Genomic DNA, 19,340 nt, shown 5'->3' on the forward strand with positions numbered 1-19,340 from the left:
GAGGCTGAGCCCGCCGCTGTTTCTATTGGCCTCCTCAAAAGGGACACAAAAACCAGTCCACTTGCCAAGTCCTATTGCCAAGTACAATATGGAAACATATCGCAGCCAGTGTTCTGGTGGGCACATGGAGAGAAATAGCACTCACTCTAATCCAGTTTCAAAAGTCAGGCTTCCCTGGAATTCCTTAGGGCCTGCAGGAGGCTGGCACGCCTGTCTAGTGGCGGAGAGCTGGGCCAGGGCTGCAGCGAGATTGCTCTGGTCTGGAAGCCTCAGCAGGCTGAATCTATTCTGTGGTTCCCTTAGAGCTTCCTACTCACTCTGGATGATGGGCTATCTCCTACCCAGGGGAACTTCTTCCTGAATCCATAAACAGGGACCCTGAGCCCTGCACACTCCCCAGGGTTCTCTAACCCCGGACTAACAATTTCCAAGCATGCTCCATGAAATGATCATGAAGGATATTGGAAACAGTGCCCACATCATTCTCCCCTTGAATACGCACATGCCCAAAGCCTCTCAGCTCTGTTGCAGGGAAACCTCTCCCCCTTTGTTCCACCCAGCTCTTCCCCACATTCATTTGACCACAAATCTCTTTTTTTCACGGGACTTGGTGACACCTGACATGTGCTTTGGGAAAAGCTGCTGCACACTGAGCCAGGACCAAGGTGGCCTCGGGAGGCTGGAGCACAGCTCCTGGAGGCTCTGCAGCTCTCAGCAAGCTCGGAGAGTGGACAGGGGTAAGGACCCTCCTCACGAGGCCTTTATAACCCATGGGTGGGATCCACATGCACTCAGGGTATACACTTGTCACTGGCTTAAGAGGAAGCCTAGGAAGGACGTCTGGGTCAATGTTCATACCCGGAGTGGGATGCCTACTTCATCCATGGAAACATCGCTTAGGTCCTGAGCGCTCTTAACCACCCGCCAACTGTCATCCTTTGCCTTTTTTTCAGCAGCCCTGTCAGGTGAGGTGGGTTTTTCCTGGGTTGGTGCTGAGGCCTGCTCTCCCACTCTTCTGTCTGAGACGGGATCTGGAAGGGAAAAACAGTCATCAGCTGAAGCTCTTCCGGTGGCTCCAAAGCAAAAACTCCCAAATGATCCAGCTTGGAGAAAGTGTGTTTGCTAATTCTCAACTGGAACGAGTTTCATTTGGAGCAGGGGTCAGCAAACTAAGGCCCAGCCACCTGTTTTTATAAATAAATTTTTATTGGAACACAGTCAAGCCCATTCATTTATATATTATTTATGGCTGCTTTCAAGCTACAGCGGCAGAGCTGCGTAGCTGTGACAGAAACTGTATGGTGTGCGAAGCCTAAAATATTTACCATCTGGCCCTTTAAAAAGCGTGGTAAGTGCCCTGCAGAGGTATGCACTTGGTGCTCCAGACACCCAAATGGTTCTCACAGTTCTAGAAATTCAGGGAACAGGTAAAACCACTAGGAGGTGGCCAAACATTATTTACTTGAAAGTTCTTTTTTCATCTTGGAGAAGTCACGTAACTTTTCTGTGCCTCCATTTTCTCATCCAAAAATGGGGCTAACACTTCCATTGGCAAGCTCGCAGCGATGCTGAGGACTTAACAAGATAATTTATGCCCAGGTGCTCAGAAAACTGTAAATTGCTAAGTGCACATTAGAGTTTATTTGATTCAGGAGTGGAGGTTACAGAGCACTAAAAAACACACCCTGTGTGGTCTACAGATTGTAAAATTACTTAATATAATCGGTTATTCCGAGCCACGTCCTTTACTTATAGGAAGGTATTTACTAAGCACCTGCCAGGTGCTACACATTCACATGCCCTGTGGACACGGGGGTGAACCTTTCTGAGCACCAGCCTCCAAGGAGCTTAAGGTCTAGTAGGTAGAAAGAGCAAGAGAGGCACCAATGAGAATGCAGGGTGACCAGGGCTGACAGAGGAGTCAGCATCCAACTTAGCTGGTTCAGGGCCGACCTCTCAGAGGAGTGAACCAGACAAACATGAAGTGAAAGGTGCTCCTGGCAGAGGGAACAGCATAATCAAATGCAAAGGGGCCTTGGAAATACTCTGAGTTTACGATGTGCCAGGCATTATGGTAAACTCTTCATATACATGATCTCAGTTCATCCTCCCAACAACCTTTTGAGGAAGAAACTACTACCACTCCTCCATTGTTTTTAAACAGTTAAGGGGACCAAAGCACAGAGAAGTTAGAGTACCCTGCCTGAGGTCACACAGCCAGCTTGTGGTCAAGCTGGGATTTGGCCTAGTGTCTACCTGACTCCAGCAGTCCTCTCTGAACCATCTCCTGTCTTGCTTCCCTCAAAAATGGCACCAGTTCTTGAGCCTGGGATCCTGGCCTGATCTAAACAGAGAAGTTAGGAAAGGGAACTGGGTTGGGGAAGGCAGGGAGAGATGGCCACTTCCATGTAGACATGGTAACACTTTGAGAAGACGGCAAGATGTTCAGGTGGAAATGCCCTAGAGGTCCCTAGAAGAAATATGGGAGAGGGGTCAAGGTGAGATGCCCTGGTGGAGTGCCATTTTGGAGGCATTGGCACAGAAGTGATGGCTGAAGTCAAGGAGATGGAAAAGCTCAATGGAGAAGGTGAGTGAGAGCAGAGCCTAGCGCTGAAGCTGGGCACTGAAGAATGTCACAGTTACAGGCTGAAAAGCAAAAAAGGACCCCCCAAAGGATGCAGACCCTCATTGGAGGGACAGGAGATGAAGCAGAAAGGTACAGCAAGGTGTCATTGAAGGCAGAGAAGACAGAATTCCAGGAAGTGGGTGGTTAAACGTGTCAAATAAATAAATAAATAAATTGAAGCAGAGGAGGAGGCATTAGATTAGGCATAAGAAGAGTCACAGGATTGCTCTGAGGCAGCAAATTTCAGGAGGGCAGTGGAGTAAATGCCAGATTGCGGAAAGGGATGAATGTGTGAGCAAGGAATGGGGCAGTAAGTAGGGATGGAGGTCATCACGGAAGGAAGAAGGTGTCAGATGGCAACCAGAGAGGTCAAAAGATTAGGGGGCAAAAAAGTTTAAGCCAGGAGGGTCTAAAGTCCTATCAGGGAAGCCCATGAGGTGAGACTGAAGGGGATGCGGATGTGCCCTGGCAATTAGTATGTGCTCACTAAGTACCCACTCGCTGATTGATGGAGAGGTTCTCATCTTTGAGAAAGGAAAAGGTGCAGAGTGCTGGCTAGAGGACTAAACTTTGGCAAAAAGGAGGGACCCGAGGGCACATGCAAAGTTGTGCCAAAGTCAGAGATGGCTGTATGTGGAGGAGAAGTTGGGGAAATGGGGAAACACTGGACTTTACGACTTCACAGTATGCTCAATGGAGCCACTCTGCCTGGATTGCAAACTAACTTCTGAAATGAGGTCTCATTCTGTGACCACAGAATGATTTCTAAACATTCTGCGAGACTCAGCTTAGCAAGCACTTCAGAAAACCTGATCCCTGGTATAGTCACCATTAGCTTTAAAGGATGTTAAGAGCAGACTGGCTTTATGGGATGAGTTCTCATGCTCCCAGGAAATTCCAACAGGAGGCCAAGGATTTGGCAGGAAGCCTGGAAGTGCAGGGGATATCAAGTTACCAGAGTCTACCCTTAATATGCCTCTGCTGAGCATTCTCCTCCCACCTGGAAAGGCCTTCCCTAAGTGTGATCAAGAAGCAGCAGGTGAGGTTGATTTCAAGCTCTGTCCAACCTGGTGCTTGGAGGCGTTCATGCTCTTCACTCTTGAACATCATCTCTTAAGATCACAGATACGCCATTCTCAGGGTTTTCAGACCAAGAGAAATTTTTTTTAAATGTTTAGGATAGGTGGCTGTAACAACAATCACTTAACTGCAAAACTCAAGCTGCGAGTCTATGGATTTGTTCCAAAGCTGCCAGAGTCCTTTGATCTACAAAAATTAGTCCTGAATTATGTTACTTTAGAAGCTTGTGATCATGCGATTCATGACTGAGTAGATTTCAATATAAAGAGGGCTGAATTGCAGCCCCTGAAGAAAAAAATGTTTCTTTATATAGTGAAGACCCAAAGTGACACGTCATTGTCCACATAGGTGACAGGGTTGCCCTTTGACATCTGTGTTACAATGAGGGCTTGCTGCTATTTCTCACCAGGCAAACACTGATCCCTCACACAACATCCTGGAGCACTTCCTTCTAATCTTACGCTGTGCTTTAAAAAGGAAGGACCTGGAAAGGGCCCCTAAATAAATGATGCTGCTGACAGGCCTCTGTGTTTGTGGGAGGTGAGAAAGCTTCCCTCTTCTTCACTCCCAAAGCTCTGTGCTGAGGAATACAGCAATGCTTACACTTCTCGGGGAAGGCAGGCATGGCCTCTCTATATCCTATGCCAGCCCCTCCATCCCAACCTTTATCTTGTTTTCCTCTGTCCACCCAAGAGGACCATGAGCTTCAGGAGGCCAAACACCATGTGGGTCATGTTCTTAGATGAATCTCACTGAGTGTGAAGTCCCATAGAGGCTCAATAAAAATCCACTAGAGGGAGGGAGGCTGGTGGCCCCCTTCCAGGTCCCATCACCACGGATACGATGGGCAAAGCCTCACTTACTTCAGGGCACAGGCTGGAGTATCAGCCAGCCAGCCCTCTCTCCTGCAGGAGCTTCTGATTAAAATGATCCTGCTTCTTTTTAAACAAAAACTAATATTTAGTGAGCACTTACTTTATGTCCCACTCTGTCAACCACCATGACTGGATCTGTCCCAAAACTCAAGGAGGACAGAAGCATTAGGCTTATTTTAGAGCCCAGGAAGTGGCCTGAGCCTGCCAGCTTGGTGGAGAAGCCGTGACATTTACATAGCACTTTCCAGCATGCAAAGCATACTCCCCTTTCCTGTCGCACATGATTCTTACAACACCTCTTTGGTGTTGGGGCAAGGATTATCATCCCCATTTCCCACAGGAGGAAACTGGCTCAGAGAGGTGAAGTCACTTACCCAGGGACAAACAGCTACAAGAGAGAATAGCCAGACCAAACTCGGGGTCTCCTAACCTGGTTGGGTGCCTTTTTCATCTATTCCACTGCTCCTTTCCAAATCTCAAAGGCAGGAAGGAGCTACCATTTTTTTTCAGAGCCACCCTGTTTTCAGCAACTGGGGTTGGGGCCAGGGAGTGAAGTGAGCTGGAGTGTGGCAGCACCAGGAGCAGGCAGCAAAGGGCACCTTGTGCTCAACCACAGCCTGTCCTGGTCCTATGGCCAAGTCCTGATAAAGCTGAGAGCGTGTGAGAACCCCATGTCCTCCCAGCCAGGCTCTCCATGAATCACAAGGGCAGCAGTATGATGAAGCAACACAGAAATCATGGAAGCAGCTGCTCAGAAAATGGTGGCTCTTGTTACCCACCAGATCAGGGGTCCTTAGCCCTGGAGTTCACGAGTATCTGCAAATCCACCAGGTACATACGTTTGCACACCTGTGGCATTTTCTAGAGAATGAACCTACTGCCTTTATTAGATTGTCCGAATGAGTTTGTGCCCAAAAAAGGTTACAAACCATCACATCACACCATGAGCTGCTCGAGGGTGGCTCAGTCCCCTGATAGAGCCCCAGAGCCTGGCTCAGTGCCTGACACAAAGTAGGCACTCAGTAAAATGACAAGTGAATTAATGGAGGCTCCTACTGATAACAGCAACTCACATCTATCAAGCACTCAGTGAGTGCGAATGCTCAGTGCCAAGCCGTACAAGCAGAACCTATGAGGCAGTAAGGCAGCCCCCATCTGACAGGTAAGAAAACTCATCTGTAGTTTAGATCATTGGTAACCTGCCTAAGGTTGCACCATTAGTAAGTGGTGGAACCAGAATTTAAAGCAGAATGGCTACATAAGGAAATGGCTCAACATTCCCATTCCTGGGTTTCCTCACGACTTTGGCCTATGTGTTTGTTCCCTCCCCACCCCGACTTATCCCAATCCTGTGCACTTTATCAGGGAATGAGCCTGGATATCTGCTTATATCTGCAGTCACCTCCCACCACCGTTGGTTCTTGATGAAACTTGCTGCTCAAAGTGTGGTCAGAACAGAAGCAGCATCCGCATCATCAGGGAACTGGTTAGAAATGCAAATTCTCGCGCATACCCATTAAATCTGATCTCTGGAACTGTGGCCTGGGAATCTGGGTCCTGACCAGCTCCCCAGGAGATTCTGATGCCTGCTCAAGCTCAAGAAGTAGGCCTTTCACACCCTCTTCTAGCTCTCACCTGGGTCCATCATCCCGGGGTCACTTGCTAGCATTTGGGGTTGTCACTCAAAAAGAAAAGAACTTGCCCACATTTCCCAACCCTGACTTGTCACATCCTAGAAGAGAGATAGAAGCAACAGAAAGGTGACTTCTTCAGCGAGGCCTGCCATGAACACTCCATCTAAAGCACAACTCTTTGTTCTTTTGATTCAGAATATCCTGTTTTTTCCATCACGGCACTTATCACAGTTCCACAGGACATGTTTACTAGTTTGGGTCACTTGTCTGGTCTGCCCCCAGCAGCCTGCAAGCTGCAGGGAGGCAGGAATCATGCCTGTTTTCATCATCTTTGGAGTCCAGCAACAAACAGGCCCCAACATATCAGAGGAGCTCATAAGGCTTTGCTGATCGAACACCAGGTGGTAACCAGAAGATGGCTTTAACAGCAACAGGAGTTAACGTGTAAATAAATATTTCTCACCTACCTGAAAGGCTACTGAGTCGTTTCTGCTGTTCTGTGATAAGAGAAAACATATACAGTGTAAGTGAGATTTACACAGACGTGGTAAGACCAGGAAGTCCTGGCATAACTTGTTAGGGCCCCAAAATCTGCATCCTCACTGTCTTCTGGACTTAGATGCTGTGTAGACCAGCTGAATGCAAAGGTATTAATAAGGCTCCCATTATCCAAATGTAGTGTCTCCTTTCCCCCTCCCCCTAGATCCACACCAGGATTCAGAGAACTGTCACTGTTTTCTAATTGTTCACATCTTGTCTCAGGAAAGATGATGTGATCACTGAAAGAGACCCTCCCAACTCCCCTGGTTCCAAGTGAGCAAGACCTTATATGACCCCAGTCTTGGTACCTTTTGAGGGAAATATAATTATAATCATAACTATGGCAGCTACCATCTCCTGAGAGCTTGCTAAATGCCAGACGTTGTTTTAAGAGCTTTCACATGTGTTAACACTTGCAGTCTTCGCAACTCTAGCAGGTAGGTCGGCACTGGCTGAGAGACCGCAGATAAGAGGCACAAACTACCCAAGATGACACTGAACAGAGCTAAGTCTAGAACCTGGGTTCCCCAACTCCTAGTCTAGGGTTCTTTCCAACTCTAACCACCAGGCCCTCACTGTTTCTTAACATCGAAGGTCTATGGATTTCTCACTCTCCTGGGTGCTTGCGAGGAAAGGAGGCCAACATCTCCTTTGGAGAGTTGTGTGTGTACGTGCTATGGGATAAACACAAAAATGACCTTTACCTTCCACAGCTGCTAAATATAAAGCATCCACATAGATAAAAATAGAACGCTTGCCAGCCCATGGGTGCTGTCATCATCCCCCTTGGCCATGTCCCCGCCCTCCCTCCAGAATCAGTGTGGGCAAGAAGTAAACAGAGCAGCAGGGGCACTCACAGCTGGTGGAAGTGGCCCTGTCCACCTCTGGTACGTGGACGAGGCTCACACTGGACAACAGAAGCCCAGCAGGCTCAGCTCTGCCAGCAACTTGTTAGATGACACTGATCAATCACATAAACTCTCAGCTTCAGTTTCCTCGTCTGTTAAATCAAAGTGCTCACTGGATCTATGGTTCCCAAACTCTGATCTGCAAGCCGGAGGCCAGGCCTTCTCCAGCAGGCAAAAGCAAATTTATTCAATTTAGAAGACTATATTGTTCCCACTTCTGAGGTGTGAAATGGTTGGTCTTTCAGAAAATGGCATGTGATATAGATAATAGCAATTGTTTTTCAGGGGTGTTATTTAGCAAAGTTAGAAATGAGCAACCCTAGGGCAGTCCCCAGACCGTTTGTGACCATGAGATCCAGAAGTCTGGGAACCACCGAGCTCTTGCTCTCCAAAGGGGTCCATGGACCGGCGGCACCAACACGCCATGCAAGTTGCTGAAAAATGCAGACTCTCAGCCCCTCTCCCAACCTCCTGAATCTGAAGACTCCCACAACTCGATGCACATTAAAGACTGAGAAGCTCTGAGCTCAGGGACCCATGCACCTTTTTCAGTCCCGAGAGTTCTCTGATTCAAATCCTCCTTCCCAGACTGATCATAAGCAATCTGCCCTCAGACACGTGTTGGATGAAAAGCTCAGGAGTGTGTGTGCACGACCGTCAGAGCCAGGCCAGATGCACAGTGCCCCTCTGATTGCTTGCAGGAGGGGGAGCTGACTTGGAGAGACAGGGTTATCATGACACTGTGCCCTCGGACAGTCTAGGCAGGAAAAAAAGGGAATCTTTTCTAAGATAACTAAACTAGAATCCCAAAAGTGGAGTAAAGGTATCATTCTCTCAAGAGACTTTGCAGTAATTAAGAAATTGTTTTTACAGGTACCATCTATGAGGCAGGGCAGAGCTGCCAGGCTGGGCAAATTCCAAAGCAAAGCCAAAAACACTTGACCTAAAGCCCGCTAACGATTAGTAATCCAGGCTGGGCCGGCTGGCGCGTCCATTCTCCTCAACTCTTCCTGCCCCACCTCCTTAAGGAACATATGGTTTGCTCTTTATGGGAAGCTGCTTTTAATTCCAAAAAACTAATGTACTTGTATCCTTTTCTGAAGGATGTGTGATTCAGGCTGCACAATTCTGATTTTTAAGCCCAAGGGCAAGACTTTGACAAAAGAAAAAGGCAAGAACCAAAGGCATTTGGAAAAATAAGAAGAATCCATTTGTTCAGGAAAGAAACAAAAAGGAACTACAGGCATTTCTGTGCCCAAAGATGTCTCAGTAGGTGTCATCAGAGGGACTTGGTAGAAGCAGCTGACATCACACTTGGCATTTCCCAAAAAACCAAGTTTCCTTGGGAATAAATCCCATTTTTAAAGAAATTGACTTTCTTTCTGGGAAGTAACTTGCTTCTGTTTGACTGGATTTTTTAAAAAAAGTGAGTCACAAAGAAGTTCATAGAGAACCAAAATTTCACTTTGTCCTGCATTACAGACACTTTCTGGGCAGAGAAAGCCACTGCCAGGAAAGGGTACAGTGCTGCTGAGAGGGGCATAGGCTCTGACACAGCTCAGTGTTGGGGTTGGGACCCTTTCTATCTTTTGAAGAACAAAGGTTCATGGGTAAAAATTAATATGGGAGCCACACATATGAAAAAAATAAAACTGCAAAAACAACTATTTAAGATTTGAGTGGGAGGATTTTAAGTGAGAGAAAATGTTTCATTCATCTGCTTTTCAAGTTAGAAGCAGGAAACAGAAAAAATCCATTTAATATGGAAAACAATTAAAAATAGACTCCACTCCCATTTTCATCCAAGTCAATGCAGAGAGAGGGGCAGGGGAAAAAAGTATGAATAGGCCATCATGGAGTCAAGAAAAGAAAGATTTGGTACCGAGCTTTGGGCTCTGAAAAAAATGATTAAACCTCCACGGTTCTTTGAAATTCAGACTAAAAAGACCTTTCTACACTAGGAAACCGTATGAAAACTTTGCATTTCACACTGCAAAGGACTTTTGTGAAGGGAAAGTTTATTCCTCTATGGAATTCCAAAAAGGAATACTTGGGATTTAGAATCATCTTCTGGAATTTTAAAGTAGAAGGGTCAACATATACAATTATTACCTCAAGGCATATGTATACCTACATATACGTTATTATCTTCACCTAAGATGCCCCTTCAGAGAAGGGGAAGAACCAACCAGAAGCAGTCAGAGAAACTATGGAAAACAAACACGAAAATCCTCAGCAAAGCTGTCTAGGGTCACGTAGCATAAGGGGCAAATAGCCACGTGATCAAGTCCCCAGAGGGTGCACTGAATGATAGCTGAGTGCAGTAACTACTGGCAAGAATGAAGGCCAGTGAGTCACTAAGAAAAAGTTCAGTAATCTCTATTTTAGAGTACAAAAACATGTTTTAAATTTTAGAAAACTTTCCATACACTATGTTTTCTCTTTTTAATTTTGGCACTCAAAATTCTGCTTTCTAGAAAATTCATGTCAAAGAACTAAATGATTTAGAACTAAACACCATACCTAGATTTTCCCAGCAAAGCTCTGAGGAGAATGCTCATGGTGAGGAATTAAGGAGCACAGACTTTTTCCTTTCTGTCTTCTTTCTTTCTGGCATTACCATCTGGAGAAAACTGTGGATCCCCAAGGTATGGAACATGCACCTCATCAGTTTACTTATGCAGACATCTGACATCATCCCAAGTCAGGTGCCTCTGTTTGCCTGCTGTATCTACTTTGTGGGTCATGGGAGGGAGTAAACTGGGGCAGAGGGCCTCAGGGAAGGATGGGATTTGTGAAAATTTCCTTGGAATGGCAGAATTCTTGCCCCAGATGTCACAGAATAGCTATGTTGATTCCAGTGTGCTGAGGGAGGGGTGCACTGTGGAGCTCCCTTACCTCGATTGTGTTGCAAGAGCACAATTGTAGGATTGACAATTGTTGTGGAGGGGTAGGCAGATGATGGCTTGCTAACAGGTGCAAAGGTTTGGGAATCAGTTCCAACATGGGACGAAGAAACTTCATTTAGTAGAGGACTCAAAGCCTGAAAAGAAAACAAACACAGTAACTAACTGTAAAAATATGAAACCTAGAGTTAATGCTTTTTAAAAAGAAGAAATTTAAAGCTTTACAAGGACCTGAATTATAAAAAGAAATGTAATCAATGAGACATATCATTAAATCCAGTTAGAAGTTTAATCTGGAATGCTTATTCTCTTTGTGGGTATTAGTAAGGGGAGAGAGGGAAGGTGAATGTTACTGCAAGTCTCAGCAACATCATTCATTATTTTCATCTGGTAATAATTGTGATCAATCTGGTTACTGAAAAAGCAAATTCAAACCAAAGTAGAATAACATGCAAAACTCATGCAATTCCAAATGCGATCCAAGAATGAGAGCTGGTTTAACTGGGAAAAATCAGGAAAGTTTAGTACACTTGTTTAAGAAACATGAGACAATGTGAGGACAAGAAGCCATCAACGTAAGAATAGGCAAGAGTTAAATATTGGTACTGTTGGAAAGTAACTCCTATCATCTACATCACTGAACAACCTCACTAGCACTTGCTTCTGAGATGTAGATACTATCCTGTCCTACTGTGACACTTTTTCACTCCAATATTGAGTGACAAAGATCTTTGAAGTAAAAACTTGTGAAAATCCCAACTTCAAAAAGCTTAGGTCTCTGCCAGCAATACCAAAAATATTATTACCACTAACATTATAATCTGGATGATGAGAATAAAGCTAGTCTTCTTAAAGACATAAAAATAAGACCTTGAAATGTAGTAAAGATATGTAAACAGTTTCCTCTATTATGACTATAAATTTTACAAAGCCAGAATGTCATTCTTACAGGGTCCGAAGAACCCTGGAGTTACTCTCCAGATAAAAATATGATTCAAAGCAATTAGTATGCTCCATCAGAGATCAACTGCTCTGTAAGCACCTATAGGACAAGGGCCATGCCTCTCTTCCTCCTTTCCCCCTGCACCCACCACAATGCTCTGTGGACAGCAGGTGCTCAGTAAATGCCACATAAATGCCAGGAGCCATCTACAGCAAAGGTGTTTCTGAACAACTTTTGTGGCAAGAGAACATGTGCCTCTCAAAAGAGAGGAAGTGATTGTCAGCACCCAGGACAGCTCCTGACACACAGTAGGGGCTTCCTAAAAACACTGGCTTGGTCAGTCTGACTCTTCTGAAAGTGCCCTAATGTCAAAGCTGCTATTTATGAGCAGCAGCCAAGTTTAGTGAATAAAACCTTTTCCCAAGACTCGAGGGGCACAATATCATCTTGTACAAAAGTGCCTCACCTCAATATTTTCACTTGTGAAGTGGAAAACAATTACACTCATCCTAATTTACCTCCAAAGTGATGTAACAAAGGTAAATGACGTATCAGTGAAAACGCTACCATAATGCGCCCAAGAAACACAAAAAAATCAGGCATACAGCTCTTTAAAGTATAAATGCCTAACATGACATATGGATGGATCATCTGAGTGCTAGGCATTTTACAAATTTTACTCTGTGGCACAAGTCTTATTTCTGGGACATCACACAAAAAAGGCTATTGACTAAAAGAAGCTGGATCAATTAACATGAATTTTCTTCTGCCCTTTTACTCTCAAATAGCTGCCGATGGAGCAGATATCAACTAGTAGCTTGGCCACCACCCATAAGGGATCCTGCTCTTCCTGACAGTTCTCATTCAGTGGAGAACCCAAGCAGTTTCCTTTTTCACCTTTCACTCTGTTACCCAGGGCCTAATCAGAAGTTATCAGGCCAACTGAAGTCTTCCTGGCAAGTCCGCACTACGCTGATCAGTCAGGTTTGAGAAATGGAGGACACTGTGTCCTGGCACACCTGAAACAAACTCAATATGAAAATCTAGATCTACACGAGTGATAAAGTATAAGGCACACAACAGACCTACTGTGCACCAAAAATAAGACTCGCTTTACAAGCTGCTCCAGAGAAACATTCTGTGCCAAAGGGAAGAATACCTGTAGTCTCCAAAACAACAGTGGCTTCTAAATTCACCTATAAGTTAAGTTAGGGTGAGGCAAGTGCATCCAGGAACAATCTAGCATTTTCCTCCAACAGGGCTGAGTTGCAAAGCTCAAAGCTAGGCTATCCAAGCCCCCGGGCCACATCTGGCCAGGTCCTTACCTAACTGCATTGGGCTGCATCTAGAGACTCGAGAAGAGGTCCCAGCCGAGGATGTAGCTGTTCTCAGCTTTGGTGTGCCTGATATCTGACTATAAATTCTCTTACAAGCCAAAAAACTGTTTCCTTCCTGCTTTCTGCCTGACTGGCTTCAGTTTCATGAGTCATTTGAGCCAGTTTTGTAGACATACCTCTTTACGCAAAGAGTTGTCAGTGAATGTTTATTTCCACCAGCCAATTGCACGACCCGCTAGATCACTATATCTCAAAATGTGGTCCACGGACCCTCAGCATCAGAATCCCCCAGGATGCGTGTTACCAAGTCCAAGTCCTAGGCCCCTCCCCAGACCCACTCAATCAGAAACTCTAGGAGTACAACCCGGAGCTGACAATTTCAGGGAGCTTGCCTGCCCCTCCGATGATCCCATATACCCAAAGCTTGAGCACCGATAACACTACTCAGATAAATCCTCTGAAAGCAGGGGCCGTTCCTTGTTCATGGTTGTACCCACAGAATCTAGCAGGATGTCTAGAACATGGTAGAAACTCAATGAGTAATTATTAAGTAGCCAGTTAGTTACTTATTTTTAGTCTAGCCCCAATTTGCTAAGGTAAGTCCTCAGTAACATAGCTCACATTTATTAGGCACTCTTTCTGTGCCAAGCACTATAATAGGACCTTTTACATACTCGGTCCCATTGCACCCCATAGCCCTGTGAGAAGATCCATGCATCCCCATTTTGTGACTCACACTGAGCTTCTTTCAGATTCTCTCAATTCCCAGGGCTCCAAGGAGAGAACAGACTGCATACTCTGACTCAGCTTTTTCTCTAAAGCACTTGGGCTTTCCCACCTCTGATGGGGACTCATCCCTCACAGGATGGGACCTGAGGTGTCAGGTACTTTAACTTCCCATGACCACTGGGGCACTGTTTTGCCACAAAGGCCCCTGGGAGACACCACTCAGGGGCCCCAGAAATTTTCTGCCTTTTGAGGAAACAGTCCTAACATTTGTACAAGGCTTTTATATCTATTTGTTCAATTAAACTCGACTGTTATTTTTCACCCAGTCTCTGCCACTGCTGTATATAAAAGAGAGTTTGTTTACTTGCTAAATCAACAAGAGCGAATCTTTTCCTCCCCTGGAATCTCCCTGCTGCCATTGGCTTTTCCACATAATTCTTCAGCTCTCAATATTACATCTGCTTGGCCTCTGAAGAGTATAACTAACCAAAGGAAAAGCCACAGAGATTTTCTCTGAGGGAAAACCAAGTTCTTTCAGGAAGATGTGCATTTCGAACAGGACATAGAGGAAGAAAGACTTGACAGACTTGTGAATAGCCACAAGAGTCCACGGACACACACGGGAGGCATGCACTCTAGTAGAAGCAAACATGGTCCCAGTCATGACACAAGCACAGTGGCAGCCAACACTTCCCTCAGAACTTAGTACTTCAGTGAGAAAGGGGTTTTTTACTGCCGGGAGCAGACATTCAGGAAAGCCATGAGGAAGGGATTCCAGCAAGCTTACGGTACTTGAAACAGCTCCCGTGAGGTCAGGCTCCGAGACTCTGCGGAGGCCCTCTGGTACCGGAGGGACCAGCGGAGGTGGTGGTGAGAAGGATGGTGGTGTCTGGCTAACGGGGGGTAAGGAGCCAGGAGCGCTGGCTGGCTGGCTGTGGTGGGCCCGCCTCTGCAGATGAGGGGGAATGAAATCATCTAGAGTCGGCAAGGTCAGAGGTGAGCCGGCAAGGGCGGTCGCCGGGATTGGGGGGCCAACTGGCCCCAGAGATGCTGGAGGTCTGGTAGTGCCTTCTTGCCCTCTGTCAGTATTAACCAGGTAGAGAGGGACAACTATTACCTCCGGCTGGGCTGGGCTGGAGGAAGTGGCATCCTGTAGGAAATAAGGGGGTCATTACATAAAGGGGTACAGCAGGGACGAAGGAATTCCATATTTAAACAGTTGAGAGTGGACGTGCAATGATGTACTCTGAGAAATATTTAATCAGTGCCCTTTCCTCGGAGTACATGAGACAGTCGGTGCTAGCCAGTTGGCCTCCTGACACTCTATGACACAGAGGGAACCCCATCCAAGTTTACTTTCCATCCATCTATTTTTGAATCCTTTTAACACTTTAGAGAGAGAAAAAGAGAGAACAACAGAACAGGCAGGCAGGCTGTGCTTAGCCCCAAAACTTCTTGCAGAGCCTGAAATCTTGGGAGTAAATACAATTTCTTTGGCACCTTGCTATAAAACAAACACTCCGTATCTCACCATATCATTAGTCTACAGATTCCACAATCTGGCATACTTACATATTTACAGAAAAGAGAGAGAGCAAGACACAGAGAGGACTGTGCTGAGATGTTTAGAGAGAAGAATTCGGGATTCAAGCTGCAGCAGTATTAATAAGGAAAGAGAAGGTAGGGCAGCCCAGAAAACAAACTAGCTGCTGGCATGAGTTTCAAAAGAGACGATGTAGAAGACAGACAAACATTCCTAATTCCTTGCCTTGGCTGGATAACACGGCTGCAAAAGGTAAGGTTCTTTTCTCTTCCGGTTTTCGGGATCAGAGGTAACCTGGGGGCCTAGGACAGGTGGTCTCACTGCGTCTGGGAACGAAGGCCGAGTGCCCGGGAAAGGACTCTCGCCATCTTTATGGATGTCAAAGAATAGCTTGGGAGGGTCAGGAGGAGGAACAGAGAGTGGCTTTTCCTTGCCGGCTGTGCGGGAGGCAATGCTGGGAGCTGGTGCTCGAGTGGCTGCAGCTTCCAAGGGAGTGCCTGTGGCTGGATCACGTGCAACACAAGAGGAGTTTTCCGATGCCACTGGGCAAATGTTATTGGATAAACAAGGTACATATAAGCTGCTGACCTTTTTATTCCCAACTGCCTCATGACGTGGGTTAGAGCTCACATTCTCACTATAAACTGTCCTGCTGGCTACATAGTGGTGCCGCGGCTGGGATGAAGCAATAGGGAATGTGGAACCCAGAAGCGAGGGCCCAGGACGCACCACACCTTTGGGAGCTGATCTGGCTGCCAGGGGGACAGAGACAGGCTGAGGTCGTGAGCGATTCTGCTGGCTGGGGGTGCTGGGTGGGACGTAAGGCTTTGGTGAGCGCCGGTAGAGGGAGTCCTTATAGGGACCACAGACGGTGGGGGGCTGCCATGCAAAGCGGTCCTCTTTAGGAAGAGGAGGGTGTGGGGGAAAGAGAATCTTTAGAATCATTTTCAAGACACAATATCAAAACAGGGAAAAAACAAAGAAAGAGGTGGGGAAATGGAAAGAAGGACGACCATTAGAAACAGCAGTGTAACATGATCTGAAGAAAAAAACAATTTTTGACATGTTTTTAAGCAAATCCTCAGCTTAGACTCCTCACCGAGTCTATATTTCTCTTCTAGGCAAAGCAGGGGACTGAATCACACTCACCTGGGGAGGCAGGCCAGACTCTCCTTTACATCCCAAGAAGGCTGATCTCAGCCCAAAAGAGGCCATGTGCTAAGTAAACGCTGACACCAATCCTTGGTTGACCTGCACCCTTTTTAGACCTGACTGAATAAGGGTGCCCAACAGCTAAATGCCAGTGGAAGAAGCCCCAGAGCCCCCAATTTTTCTCATATCTCCTTTCCTCAAAGATTTTTCTCTTTAAGCCTTTGGCTTTAAAAGTTCACTGAAACTCTTGAATGTCTTTCATTCTTTTCCCTTAGGAAACGCAGAATTGGAAGACTCATCCTTATTTGTGTTCACAGGAGACAGATGTCTTAATTGAAGCTCTGAGATTTAGCACTCAATTCCATAAGCATAACAAATTAAAGCTCACCAAGAAGAGAATGCTAAGGACTTAGAATCCACATGTGCTCTTTTCTCAGAGGAAACAATTTGATGGAACTAATTATTAGAAGGAAGACAGGCATGAGATTAAAAGCACGTAGTCTCCCATTTTTGATGCACACAGAACAAAGGCACCAGGCAATGAAGCACTTGATTGGCCTACTGGCTTGGATTGTGTCTGGTTTATCAAATTCCAGCCCCTTCCTCATTCCCACCCAGCCCACCAGCAGGCCCAGAGAATCCTAGAGCGGGGTGATAGGCTCAGGCTCCTGGCTTAAGCCCAAAGCTCTGGTTCCAGGTTCAGAGCTAGAAAGCTGTAATTCACATCTCATTCCCTTTCCCTCAACAGGGATCCTAGCTCCTCCTTGGGTCTCAGAGGGGCAGAGGGCAGGAAATGGGGTAAATCTCCAGGCTGATCCTCATTTCAATGAAAGCCATCTGTGAACCTGTGGCCGAATGGGGAATTAGACCATAAGATGAGGAAAATAAAGTTTATTTTCTTAGTTTATGGACTGAATATCTGTGTACCCCCAAATTTATATCTTAAGCCCCTAACCCCAAGTGATGGTATTTGGAGGTGGAGCCTTTGAGAGGTAATTTGGGTTAGATGAGGTCCTGAGGGTGGGGCCTCTATGATGGGATTAGTGTCCTTATAAGAAGAGGAAGAGAGATCACAGCTCTAACTTTTCACCATGTGAGGACAGAGTGAGAAGGCAGCTGTCTACACGCCAGGAAGAGAGCTCTCTCCAGGAAGTGAATTGGCTAGCACCTTGGTCTTGGACTTCCCAGCCTCCAGAACTGTGAGAAATTTCTGTTGTTTAAGCCACTCGTATTATGGCTTATTTTGTTGGAGCAGCCGAAGCTAAGACACCTAGACTTTCTTCATTGGCCCCTGTCTCCAAAGAAAGCCCAGTACTGGAAGAAAACCAGAACCTTCCTCCAAATTGCACAGGTGAGGTATGTTAGAGTTTGGTCAATATCTGGTAATGAGCTGTAACCAAAAACTAGGAGGGTGCAAGGATGGGGGTCTATTTTGGGGTTGGTTTTTTATTTTATTTTTATTTTGTGTGAAGTTCGGGTAGCAAGGAAAAGGGATGTTAGCAAGGATGAATAGGTGACAAATAAACAAGTTTTATGAGTCTGGTTTAGAGTACCAACCCAGAAATAGTAAATAACCTGTCCCTTAACAAACTCAGTTTTCAAGTTACAAATAACCTGGATGAAGAAGAAACTATTTGGGTATCCTAGGCTATCTCGATACCACGGGCACAGGGTGCCCATGATGGTGCCAGTAGAATGTGGCCACATGTACCAGCCAAAAATACAAATGAACAGCCCCTCTTCAGGGATCAGTAGCAGCAAACCTTCCAGATGTACTCACTTGGTTTCAGCGAACTTAGGCTGGAGGCTGGAGCATATTTACAGACTCAACGATGCTCTCTAGAAACAAAACACTCAAACTAGCACACGCTAAAAGGACTGTAGTGAGTTGATAATGGTTGTCAGGGAGGTAAGTAAAAGACAATTTTGAATTAGGCTCTGATTTACTTTTACTTTGAACTCGAGTGTCCCACATGTGATTCCTTCTTGTCCAAAGATAGAAATCGGTTTCGATGAGTTTTTAACTTAATTTGGCTGTGGCCATTTATGGTGCCAGGGCTGCATTACACCAGGCATGAGCCTTCCCAGGGCTTTGACCCTGTAGAGAGGAGGCTTCCCCAGAGTGTTGACAACGCACTCAGAGCCAAAGGCCTTCCCATCCTGGGGCTTCTTTTAGCCCTAAAGAAGGAAGGGGACAGGCAGTCACTTTACATGGAAGGAACTACTTTCTGCTTTATTGTAAACAATGTAGGAACCACACAGGCAGTTCGCATTCCTCCCCAGCTGGCCACTAATGAAATTCCGTTTCTCTTTTTAGAAGGTGGGGCAGCGAAAAAATGGGGCTGCTTGAAGAATTTTATATGTTCCTAGTTTATGCAGTTCTAGAAACTACCAATCCCCACCTCCACTGGGACTACCATGATGATGCTGTCAGTGAGAGGGAAGCCCTGGTTCTCTGTTACTGGGGGTGAGAAGAGCAGGGCAGAAGGTCTAGGCTGGCAGGAGGAAAGGCAGCCTATGGGAGCATCAGAAGAAAGGATTCCTCTCTGGTCCATGAGCTTCCTGGACCCCAACTCAGTCCTTCTGAGAAAATGCTAGGGCTGCAGGGGTCTGAGAGTTTTCTTCAGCTGAAACCAAGCCAGGGCAGGCCCCAGCCCAGTGACCTTGGCTTTGTCTAAGCCAGCGCATACTTATAGCTCTGGCAATAGCTATACAGACATTTTTGCATTCAAAAAACAGATCCAAGAAGTAATGGATGACCGAAAGGTTCTTGAAATTTGGATGGCCAATTTCACACTGAATATATAGAACAAAACCTCTATATCAGAATTTACCAGGTTCCCTTTAAGATGCCCCAGTAAAAGGAAAATTCTTGGATAGTGACAGATAAGAAAATATGCTATTCATAGGAGATATTACAGGATGTTCACCCTTATTATGAGGCTCACCCTTATAAACTCCTTGAGGGCAATGTTTAACACGGTGATCTGAACACAAGAAATGCTCAATAAAGCTGTGGTAAATAAATGTGTTTAAAAGGAATTTTTATTTACTTTGCATACTTTTA

General features: G+C 45.8%; 1 protein-coding gene across 14 annotated transcripts in view; it reads right to left on the bottom strand.

Moving 5' to 3' along the window:
- The window catches only part of SORBS1 (sorbin and SH3 domain containing 1), a 219,596-nt gene that overhangs the window by 74,882 nt on the left and 125,374 nt on the right, over positions 1-19,340 (bottom strand). For 8 of the 14 annotated variants that reach the window (XM_087432317.1, XM_087432319.1, XM_087432318.1 and 5 more), the window contains 4 exons: positions 14,366-14,728; positions 10,562-10,706; positions 6,683-6,712; positions 859-1,031 (listed from right to left, as the gene is read on the bottom strand). In XM_087432317.1, the coding sequence (XP_087288443.1) occupies positions 859-1,031; positions 6,683-6,712; positions 10,562-10,706; positions 14,366-14,728 (711 nt within the window). Of the gene's footprint in view, positions 1-858; positions 1,032-6,682; positions 6,713-10,561; positions 10,707-14,365; positions 14,729-15,346; positions 16,055-19,340 lie in introns of all 14 variants that reach the window. The other 6 variants (XM_087432324.1, XM_087432323.1, XM_087432326.1 and 3 more) reach the window with 3 other exon arrangements.

This window comes from Ceratotherium simum, chromosome 6 (assembly GCF_057802395.1).
Source record: "Ceratotherium simum simum isolate JZ-2026a chromosome 6, ASM5780239v1, whole genome shotgun sequence".
Lineage (NCBI taxonomy): Eukaryota > Metazoa > Chordata > Mammalia > Perissodactyla > Rhinocerotidae > Ceratotherium > Ceratotherium simum.